The sequence below is a fragment of the Heterodontus francisci genome, chromosome 17 (assembly GCF_036365525.1).
Source record: "Heterodontus francisci isolate sHetFra1 chromosome 17, sHetFra1.hap1, whole genome shotgun sequence".
Lineage (NCBI taxonomy): Eukaryota > Metazoa > Chordata > Chondrichthyes > Heterodontiformes > Heterodontidae > Heterodontus > Heterodontus francisci.
The window spans coordinates 43,696,291-43,708,495 of NC_090387.1; the positions used below are offsets into that span (position 1 = coordinate 43,696,291).

The window sequence follows — 12,205 nt, forward strand, 5'->3', positions numbered from 1 at the left end:
CTTATGCCTTGTAGATGGAGAACAGGCTTTGGGGAGTCAGAAGGTGAGTTCACTGCCTTCAGAATTCCTAGCCTCTGATCTGCTCTTGTAGCCACAGTATTTATATAGCAGGTCCAGTTAGGTTTCTGGTCAATGGTAACCTCAGGATGATGGTGGGGCATTTGGCAATGGTAATGTTGTTGAATGTCAAGGGAAGATGGCTAGATTTACTCTTGCTGGAGATGGTCATTATCTGGCACTAATGAGGTATGAATGTTACTTGCCATTTATGAGCCCAAACCTGAATGTTGTCCAGGTCTTGCTGCATGTCGATACGGACTGCTTCAGTATCTGAGGAGTTGTGAATGATACTGGATACTGCAATCATCAGTGAACATCCCCACTTCTGACCTTATGATGGAGGGAAAATCATCGATGAAACAGCTGTAGATGGTTGGGCCTAGGACACTACCCTAAGGAGCTTTTGCAGCAATGTCCTGGGGCTTAGATGTTTGGCCTCCAACAACCACAACCATCTTCCTTTGTGCAGGATATGGCTCCAACCAGTGGTGAGTTTTCCCTCTGATTATCATTGATTTCAATTTTGCTAGGGCTCCTTGATGTCACATTCAGTCAAATGCCTTTTGATGTCAAGGGCAGTCATTCTCACTCTCATAACAAATCATACCTAACTATTCAATATGGTGTATAGTTCCACTACATCAACAAATTGTTTTTAATGTACAAAGGTATGTTTTGCCATGCAAAAATTTATTAAAATGAGACTAATACACAATTTTACAAATGCTTTAGAACATGGAACATCCGAACATACAAGCTTGTCAATTTCCAGTGAACACTTTTACAAAGACCTTTTAAGAATTATACACAAAATAGGACATTTGCTTGAGAAGACAGTTACAATCATTTTCATCTGTTCAGTATGTCAAAATCAACACAGCTAAGTGTAGATCAGATTTATAAAGAGACATGGCGTAACTTGCTTTATGGGCCAACAAACGGAACCTAAAAATGGCTGGAAAATGTTGCCTTGTGGAAGTTTTATAAAATCAGTTCCACATTCAGATTTCTTTTTCTGAAAACATTCAACTTATTAATATGTGGAAAAAATCAAGTCTTAAAAGATGTTTTAACAGGAAATCGAACAGGACTTTGTATAAACCTGGACTGTGTAAAGATCCTGTTTATCAAGTTTTAACTCAGCCACAAAACATGAAACCGACAGTATTGAATAAAGTTCATTTTCTCTGCTGCATCCTGGCAGCTTTAAATTTTGAAACTCTCTTTGGAAGTTCTTGCTGTGTTTCAAGAAAACTTTCCTCCTCAGACACTTTCTTCTCAGGAATTGTGGGTAGGACAGGATGAGCAATAGTAGGATGCGGCATTAACATAGGTGAGATAGGTTCCTTTTCCACTACAGTGCCTGAAAATGCCTATCAGAAATAAATATTAATTGTAGGAATTGAATTTAGTAAGATGTTCTAATTAAGATTTTACATACAATAATTACAGCTCACAATGACATGCAACTCAAGAGCCAACTATTCAAGTTATTATCGCAGCTTTCATTTTCTGGTTGTAGATCTCTGTAAATGGTGGGAAGGGAAAAGTTTGTACAGGCCTGCAATGAAAAACTATTTAGGTGCACTCTGTGCCTAACCTATCTGCAGCTAGAACTGTATGTTTGAAAATGTTGGAGGTAGCTATTTAAGATTTGTCTTAGTGGTACAAAAAACAAAATTTTGACCCATGCTCATGATGGCAGCCCCATCTCCAATGGCCGCCTAAGCTCACAGCAGTTTGTCGGAGAACCAAAAAATATGACTTTGGCGGGTTTAAGAGCTCCTGCCAACCTAGAAGCAAAGTAGCTTCACTTCTGCTTTCCTAGATGGACCTTTCCCCAACCACTGGATAAGGTACTGACATTAGAACAATAATTATTTGCAACTTTAGAATGCACAGTTGTTTTGAAGTTGAAAGCATCCTGCAATATAATGCGAGTGGGTTTCAACATTGGGACTGGGAGGGAGTATTGATTCAGGTGGTACAGTGCATAAATTTGTTCCTCAGCATGGTAATAACCCTTACAGATCAGGAAAGTCCCAGGCTTGATCCCTGGTCACTGCTGGGTGATTTGAGTCAAAGTAATGGGAGGAGCACCTTAAAATTGGTCTCAAAACCTTGAGCTGGGCAGGGAGGGAAGTTTACACAAGATTGCTATCAAGGAAGGAAAAACAAAAGGATGGACAGATTAAGGCATGAACTGGATCAGGCTGTCATGTCCGCTTCCCCACAATTCAACAGTCTGCTGGTAGTTCACAGCCATAGCTCATACATTAGGAATGGGCCAATGGGCGACATACCAGAGGGCTGCTAGCAGTCAAACTGTACACAAGAGGATAGTACTCAGGTTTAATCTTGCATGTATACATCAATCTCTAAACACATAAATCATAAATCACATAGACTCATGAAATGATACAGCACAGAAAAAGGCCACTCAACACATTGTACCAGCTCTGTGAAAGTGCTACCCAATTAGTCCCAACTCCCCTGCACTTTCCCCACAGCCCTGCAAATTTTCCCTCTGCAAGTATTCAGCAAATTCCCTTTCAAAAGGTTTTATTGAATCTGCTTCCACCACCATTTCAGATAGTGCATTCCAGATCCTAACAGCTCATTGTGCAAGCTTTTTCCCCCCCCCTGGTTCTTTTGCTAATGATCTTAAATCTGTGTCCTCTGGTTACTAAAATTTACCAACTGCTAACAGTTTCTCCTTATTTACTCTATCAAAACCCTTCCTAGCAAACCTCCTCTGCTTCCTCTCCAGGATCTGGGCATCCTTCTTAAAGTGTGGCACCCAGAATTGGATAATACTCTAGCTGGGACCTGTGCCGACCATCAACCACCCATCTATACTAATCCTACATTAATCCCATTTCCCTCTCACATCCCCACCTTCCCTCAACTCTCCTACCACCTATCTACACTAGGGGCAATTTACAATGGCCAATTTATCTATCAACCCACAAGTCTTTGGCATGTGGGAGGAAACCAGAGCACCCGGAGGAAACCCACGCAGGTCACAGGGAGAACTTGCAAACTACGCACAGGTAGTACCCAGAACTGAACCCGCGTCGCTGGAGCTGTTCTATAAAGGTTTCGCATAACTGCCTTGCTTTTGTACTCTATGCACCAATTTATAAAACCAAGGATCCTGCATGCCTTTTTAAATAGATGTTTCAACTTGTCATGGCATCTTCGAAGACTTGCATACATAGACCTTGGTCTCTCTGTTCTTGAACCCTCTTTAAAATTGTATCATTTAGTTTACGTTGCCTTTCCTCATTCTTTCTACCAAAATTAATTAATTCACACTTCTCATATTTCATTGGCACATGTCTGCCCATTTCACCAGTCTATCTATATCTTCCCAATGCCCTCACTACACCTCTGAAATGGTATGACCGGCCATATAAGGGAGACTGTAACATTACCAGATTTTTACTTATGCGTGGCATAATCTCTGCAGTGAACTAGCACTTGGGGTACACCCTTTACAGATACATAAATTGTGGTAATTAAGTTGCAGGCTTTCATAGGTGCTTCAAGAAAGTTGAGCAAATTATGAAAAAAAAACAAGTATCACCTCTTACCTCAAATGAGCTAGGCCAAGGAAGAGGTTTACTAGAAATGTTTTCTTCTTCCAAAATGCTGCATTCACTAGCATCACTGTGTATAGCGTCTTCATGACTCAGAGATCGTAAGGTACACCGCCTGTCTTCAAATTCTGTTGTGCTGCTCTCACTTGTATCACTGCATACACTGTTCTCTCGACTGCGTGACTTCAGAATGGATTTACGAGGAATGTATTCTCCATTTACAACATCAACAAAAAGTCTACAACAAAAATGCAGCACTGAACTTATGATATAAAAATGGCATAACAAATTGAGGAAAAATTAGGCTAAAATGAGAACTTGGCATTTAGGAATTTGGCAAATTAGAAGTACCTGTAAATATCTGCAGGAGTTTTAATATTTGGCAGCTCTGGAGTAGAGTTTCCATTGCCTGTGCTGTTTTTCCTTTTGCGCTTGGCTTCTTCCTTTTTTTCACTGAACTTTAAGGTTGTGTTCTTGCCAGTGTTTATTCTTACCTGAAAATACACCATTTCAAAGGACTAAGAAACCATAGTAAAAGACCTCAAGACAAAATATAAAAATACAATGTCTCTATATGAAAGTATAAAGGAATAATGTTTTTATATTTCCATTTAACTTACAATGCTGAATGTATCGGTGCAAATATTATGGTGATAATTGTAATTTTCTGCAATAAATATTCAATTAAAAAATTACAACAATCTTCAAAGTATTAGATTATTTAAATAACTGCTATTTAGTACATCTTCTCAGACCAAAACCACAAGCAGAGTTTTTAACTGGTTTTACCTTAAGACAAAGAAAGAAAAAGAACAGTGAACAGTCGTGGACTGCATCATACTATTTTCATGGTTTCTACTCTTTCCTCCCTGACCTACGAGTTAAAGTCTCAACAATAAATCACTGGATCGAAACTGGGAATAACAAGCAGCGAGTTTAGTGAATACATATGGAATTTGAATTGACAGCACACCAAGGACTGGCTGAACTGGAACAATTTTTTAAAAAAAACTTATTTTGCTTCAGCTTGTGCTTTTATAAATGATAAAAGCAAAAATACTGATCAGGATCTAGAGTTTGCAATTAACCAAAAAGCCAGCTTTTGCTTCTTCGGTGAAAAAAACTCAAAACTTGGACTAAAAAATAATCTTATATTCAAGAAAGAATTCAACACTTAAAAATATACTAAAATGACAACTGGGGAAAAAGCAGAGTGGGATTAGAGTAGATAGCTCTATTGTAAAGTTAGCACCAGCACAGATCCTATGGGCCTAAAGGCATCCTCTTGTGCTGAAACTGCTAGGATTACATTACTTTGCATGCAACTGAGTAAATACTGGATTTTAAAAAACTAAACATGCACTTCTCTCGCTAGCACTCCCACATATTTTTGAAAGCTTGGACCACACAAAATGTTCTTGAACTCTCTTTAAAACAACTCTCTCATGGTGGCAACACTAGGTTTCATATGAACAGGTGCACAGACATATCCTACCCTGGACCACTAACATAGTCCAGAGTGGGTGGGGCACCCTAAGGGCAGCACTTAGCGTTGACAAAAAAGGCACAAAATTTAAGCTTCTCAGGCCTCTGAAACTGAAGCCTTCTGGCTCTAGTTGGTCTGCCCAAGAACCATTTGGAATCTATGGGATGGGCCATAGCTCCAGTGCCACAGCATAGGAAACCCCCAGGTATCCCGGAGAAATACAACAGTAGTGGAGATCCATTAAATCAGGACTCTGTCCTTTTTCCCTGATCCTTATGCTCTAAGAAATGAAAAGATTGAGGAAAATCAGTCCTGCGGTGTTCACTTCAACCTGTTAATTTTACAACAATTTTTATTTATGCAACTGAATGCACGAGAAACCCATCCAGAAGACTGGTGCCCAATTAGTCTATGTGCCGAATACACTTAATATCTGCTCGATAATGTAAAGCGAATGGAACAGTCAACTTGTTCCTCATCCCCCAGGATGTGTTGCTCTTTGAAGGGGAGCAGGAGCACTCCTTGTTGAATTAACTATCTTCCCTCCCATTCTAGGAAGGTACCAAATGTTCAACTGGTGCCACTTCATTAAAGCACAGCTGGGTTCAGTAACTAACTGTGTGGGGAGTTGCAATTACATATCCCCATCAGTGCTAATGGTTTAAATTCTAATCACTGCATCAGACTCAAGAACATTTATAATAGGGGAATAAATTCCTTAAAACTTCATGTGAAATGTTGCACGGGTAGTATTTCCCACCTCCACCCCCCCGGAAATAAACATTTTTTGATAGAGATCCAAGTTATACTTACATACTTCATAAAAAAATGTAAAGTTGTTACTTCAAAGTTCCCAAAGGTAGCAAAATTTACAATGCAAAAACCAACACAATAGGGAAATAAATTACCCTAGTCTCCAAAAGGGCCTGCGAAACAGATGCATGTTTTTGACACCAATTGTTGTGCTCAACTGAATGAAAATATTGCCCAGGTAAGCGAGTTTTCAGCTTGGTAACATTCTGGTGCTTGATACCATGTTCTCACTTTAGAATAAATTATGGCACACTAGACAAACAAAATACATAAAAGGAGTCCAGGCTATATGCTGTGCTCTAATTTTTAATTTTCAGACTTGCTTGTTTTATTAACATAAAAATATGTAATGAAATTAATATATTTAATGAGGCTTTTAAAAATGTTACAGGGATCAGCTTTGCCTCATTTGGGCTTTTTAAATTGTCTAATCCAGAAATGAACACTAAAGGAGATTAAAAATTTTAAAGGCTAAAAAATTAAATATACTAACTCTTTTTGGCTCCACTGTGTGTATGAAGTGTATGGTTGGTACACTGTCATCATCTCCAGTAACTTCATCATCATCGTGACTATGCTCATGTTCCAAACCATTAATATGGGTAGTAGGTGAACTCAATTCTGCTGTTTCTTCGCCGCCATCATTTTCACGTACAGCTGGCAGATTCTTCCAATCAGGCCTCCCACCTACGTTGGGCTTTATGTTTTTGTCTTTCTCTTCTTCAGAGGAGCTACCTTCTTCACTATTTCCATCAGCTGTGTCAGACATTCTGATTTAAATGATCACAGATTACTACAATAGTAATAACTGGCTTGTTCTATTGAGTTAATTTATGCAAAACTTTTGCCACAATTTAGTGGCAGACAGCATAGTTGACAGTACTCTCGGCTACCATTTTTGAAAACCACCTCAATAATATGCTTCCTAGAGTCATCACACAGAGATGACAGTGAAGAAACGAGTATCTACAAACATTTGTTAATGTACTAATACAGACAAAAATATAAAATCAATTTTGGTTTGCTGGTCTTCAATCCCAAAGGAAACGGGACATTAAAAGATTGTTATATCAAATATATAGAAGTTATTTTTCAACTTTATAGCTCTGCAATCAAATCAGTCATTTGAAGTCAGGGAGTGGTACTTGAAGCACCCTTAGCTTCACAGAAGCTTTGGGGCTCCATGACAGTAGGGATGTTTTCTTCCAAATTATATCAATTTTGAAGAGTTTGCCAATCTACATATTCTTAAAATAATTGTGTTAACATTAAAACAACGTGTCTTGTAAGTTACAAGGTTTTCATACTCTTCACTGAATAATTATTTTTCATTACAAAAAGACTTCATCTCTTCTGCGTTCAAATAACTTTTTTGGACACAAAGGGAATCAAGGGATATGGGGATGAGGCAGTTAAGTGGAATGAGGTACCACATCAACCCTAATCTTATTGAATGGCTTAGCAGGTTCAAGGAGCTGTATAACTACTCCTGTTCCTTTTTCTGATGTTCTTGTATTCCAAACCTTCAGCAGTTTTCATGAAATTATTTTGTGATTGATTTATTGTATTCTCTACTGTAGAGTGCCTTTATTGCCAATTTCATTCCAGAACATGAAAACAGAATTACATTATGATCTTAGGTAAATTTACTATATGACAACAACCATTCTCAACTTTTACAAAATGAGCTTTGCTTCATATAAAAAGAGAATACTTATTTTTTTAAAATGACGGACTATAATATTGTGACATTTTTGACTATTACTTAAAAGGAACTACAATACTTGCATTTAACTGATTAGGCAGTAGGGCAGCAGAACAAAACAGATTCAAACATGCTTAAAGATACATCCAATACATTAAAAGTTGTGAACGAAAACAAATGCCAAAAACTTAAAACTGATCAGTTGCATTCACTGTGCAGTTTGAAAGCCCATACTTTAAATTTAATATAAATAGCTCTGAAGGTTTGATAATAAATCAAGTGTGAAATAAAAACCCTATTCTTCATGCCTTGCAAGTCTCTATCAGCAATAATTTAACATGTCCAGATCAAAAGTTATTTGGGTGAATGGAAATTAGTACTTTTTAGTTATTTTAAGTAAAATTAACAAGATGCTTCCAGTGCAATTAAAAAAAAAACGTGTAAATGTATATATGTGGCAGATGCTGTAACAGATAAATCACAATAAAAAGCTGTCATTCAATCTAGACAGTCAGACAACTTCATAAATCACAACAAAAATTCAAAGGGACTTGTAATGTGAAATCTGACCAATTTGATTAAAGCCTTGAATTTCTCTCCCTATATTTTCTTTTAGGTAATAAGCAGCCAAGTGCTGTTTCAAAGCAAATTTCTTTGTTGCTGATTATGATAACCAGGTGGGGCAGCACCATAAAATTTGATGCAGTCTGAAGCTGCCCTTGATAGGCAGAGGATTACAATTTTTTCTGGCCATTTACATGCTATCACGTCATAATTCCCCTGCTAAATGTTTAACTGTTTTTCAACATCAATTTTATTTCTAGTCTTATCAGGATATAGTCATTTAAACTGTTCATAAGGGTAACGGGATGGTAGACCACAGAGTGGCAGGATGTGGGTTGGCACCTGACAACCTCCATTAACCAAGTTATTGTTCAGTAATATCAGAAATACTAACTAGGAGATAGGCAGTTTCCCACAGAAAGGAAGAAAATGTAATCCTAGATTGTTCTCATGTACCTTCTTGAGGCTGGTTTCAGTGTGCAAAGGGCCTGGCCGAAGATGGTACGTTGCAGACAAAAGACATTTTTAGGTGGAATCTTCCCGACAGTAATTTTATTTTGTAATATGGTATTTTATACCTGCTTTGAGGGCTTTGACTAAGGTATCTTCACAGGTTAAATTTTAGTGTATAAACATAGCAGATGGCACTCAAAATTAAATTACCCATATTATAGCCTTAGCTGCTATAGAAATGAACTGAAGGAAAAGTTGCTTTACTCTTAAAAGGCAAAATAAGCCATGGTGAATTTGTATACATTATATTCAAAGTCCTTACATTTAACTGCTATGTTTCTCAGACAGAGCATTTTGCTCTAACTCGGACAACCAAGGTTTCCATGGTACAAATATGGATAAATAATGCAACTACATGTACTAGATATGACTAGATTTCACAGTGGCTTTTTATGCATCTTTAAAATGATCCATCTGCCTCACTTTTATTGCGATATTAGGACTGCAGAGTTGTGGAAAATGGCTTTGAGAATTCTATAAGTAGGCATGCCAACATGTCGCAAATGGATCTCTATGAACATGGCCTTGATTCCAGTTATACTGCAGTACTTGAAGAAATTAGTCTGAAGTGCCCTGACCTGCCACTTGGTGCCAACAATACATCGTAAACAGCACAAGTGAAAATAATCAAGTGGCTTGATATGATGGCAGTAGCCTCCAATCCATATACAGGTGAGGACAACAGATTGGCATACATCAACTTTTGCTGGCAGACTAAACCCTGGTTTGTGCCAGAGTCCCTGCAATAATCCCAACACCACAGCAACAACTTGTATTTATATAGCATATATATTTAATAAAACTAGAGTGTTGTAAAGCAAAATTTGACACAGCTACGCAAGGTGACATTAGGGAGGGATGGCCAAAAGCTTGGTCAGAGGGGTTGGTTTTAAGGAGCATCTTAAAAGGAGGAAAGATAGGCAGGAAGGTTATTTAAGCTTATGGCTGAGGCAGTTGAAGACACGACCACTAACAGTGGAGCAAATAAAAATATGGGATGCTCAGGATGCCAGAATTAGATGAACGCTCATATCGGAGGTTTGTGAGACTGGAGGTTACACAGATAGGGAGGGGCGAGGCCACAGAGGGATTTGAAATCAAGGATGAGAATATTAAAACTGAGGCATTGTTTGACTGGGAACCAATATAGGTCAGTGAGCACATGAGAATGGAACTTGAGGTGAGTAAGGACACAGGCAGCAGAAGTTTGGATGGCCTCAAGTTTACAGAGGGTAGAATGTGGGAGACCAGCCAGAAGTGGACTGGAAGAGTCAAGTCTAGAGGCAACAAAGGCATGGATGAGTGTTTCAGCAGAAGAGCGGGGCAGAGCGGGGTGATGTTACGGAGGTGGAAATAGGCAGTTTTAACGACGGTGCAGATATGTAGTCAGAAGCTAATCTCAGGCTCAAATATGACACCAAGGTTGCGAAAAGTCTCGTTGAGCCTCAGGCTGTTGCCAGGGACAGGGATGGAGTCTGTAGCTAGGGAACAGAGTTTGTAGCAGTGACTGAAGTTCATGGCTTCTGTCTGCCCAATATTTAACTGGAGGAAATTTTTGCTCATCCAGTACAGAATGTCAGACATGCAGTCTGATAATTTAGCAGCAGTGGAAGAGTCAAGAGAGGTGGTGGTGAGGTAGATCTGAGTGTCGTAAGTTGCACATCAACAATGTGAAAACTAACACTGCATGTTCAATGCACGGGGGGGGCAGGAGGAAACAACACAAATAGATCTTTGGGACAGGTAACGGTGCAGGAGTGGGAAGAGATGCCATTGCGAGTGGTACACTGGCTACGATCAGATAAAAATACAACCAGGTGAGCTGGATGAAGGTGGAGGCACGTTGGAGGAGGATGGTGCAGTGAACCGTGTCAAAGGCTGCAGAAAGGTCAAGAAGGATGAGGAGGGATTGTTTACTTGGTCAATCACAAAGGAGGCAATTTGTACTGTGGCAGGGGCATAAACCTGATGGGAGGGATTCAAACATAAATCCCAGGAAAGTTGGGCACAGATTTGGGACGCAACATTTTCAAGGATATTCGATTGGGACAGTAGTTTGCAAAAGAACCAAATGCGACATGAGGAAAAGCTTTTTTTATGCAGAGAGTGATTACAGTGGCGGCATAGTGGTGCAGTGGTTAGCACCGCAGCCTCATAGCTCCAGTGACCCGAGTTTAGTTCTGGGTACTGCCTGTGCGGAGTTTGCAAGTTCTCCCTGTGACCGCATGGGTTTCCTCCGGGTGCTCCGGTTTCCTCCCACATGCGCGTTGATAGGTAAATTGGCCATTGTAAAAATTGCCCCTAGTGTAGGTAGGAGAATTGAGGGAAGGTGGGGATGTGAGAGGGAAAAATAGGATTAATGTAGAATTAGTATAAATGGGTGGTTGGTGGTCAGCACAGACTCGGTGGGCCAAAGGGCCTGTTTTGGTGCTGTATCTCTATGACTCTGACAATCTGAATGCACTACCCAAGAGTGTGGCTGAGGCAGATTTAATCATGGCTTTCAAAAGAGAATTAAATTTCAGGGCTACAAGGAAAGAGTGAGACTAGCTAAATTGCTCTTGCAGAGAGCCAGCACAGACTCAATGGACCGACTGGCCATAGAACCATAGAAAAATTACGGCACAGAAGGAGGCCATTCAGCTCATCGTGTCTGTGCCAGCCTAAAAAAAAGGAGCTGCCCAATCTAATCCCACCTACCAGAACCCGGTTCACAGCCTTGCAGGTTACAGCACTTCAGGTACCTTTTAAATGAGTTGAGGGTTTCTGCCTCCACCACCATACCTGGCAGTTCCTGGCCACCTGCTGTGCTGTAACTATTCTGATTATAAGTCCTGCAATCCTGCCATATCTAGTCGTGCATAGACAATTAAACAACTGGCAGGAAGAGGAGGCTCCAAAAATATCCCCATCCTCAATGGGGGAGCCCAGCACATCAGTGCAAAACACAGGGCTGAAGCATTTGCATTCATCTTCGGCCAGAAGTGTTGAGTGGATGATCCATCGCGGTCTCCTCCTGAGGTCCTCAGCATCACAGATGCCAGTCTTCAGCCAATCCGATTCACTCCACATGTTATCAAGAAACGGCTGAATGCACTGGATACTGCAAAGGCTATGGGCCCAGACAACATTCCAGCAATAGTACTGAAGACTTATGCTCCAGAACTAGCCGTGCCCCTAGCCAAGCTGTTCCAGTACAGCTATAACACTGGCATCTACCCGGTAATGTGGAAAATTGCCCAAGTATGTCCTGTACACAAAAAGCAGGACAAATCCAACCCGGCGAATTACCGCCCTGTCAGTCTACTCTTGATCATCAAAGTGATGGAAGGGGTCATTGACAGTGCTATCAAGCAGCACTTGCTCAGCAATAACCTGCTCACTGACACTCAGTTTGGGTTCCACCAAGTCCATTCAGCTCCTGACCTCATTGCAGCCTTGGTCCAAACAGAGACAAAAGAG

The 12,205-nt window shown here is 40.0% G+C and overlaps 1 protein-coding gene across 1 annotated transcript in view; it reads right to left on the minus strand.

The window, feature by feature from the left end:
* Window positions 1-731: 731 nt before the first annotated feature.
* The window catches only part of uri1 (URI1 prefoldin like chaperone), a 63,593-nt gene continuing 52,119 nt past the window's right edge, over window positions 732-12,205 (minus strand). Inside the window, exons 8-11 of the mRNA XM_068049347.1 lie at window positions 6,455-6,731; window positions 4,014-4,156; window positions 3,657-3,900; window positions 732-1,433 (exon numbers count right to left, since the gene is read on the minus strand). Coding sequence (XP_067905448.1) covers window positions 1,239-1,433; window positions 3,657-3,900; window positions 4,014-4,156; window positions 6,455-6,731 — 859 coding nt within the window. The 3' untranslated portion in view covers window positions 732-1,238. The remainder of the gene's footprint in view (window positions 1,434-3,656; window positions 3,901-4,013; window positions 4,157-6,454; window positions 6,732-12,205) is intronic.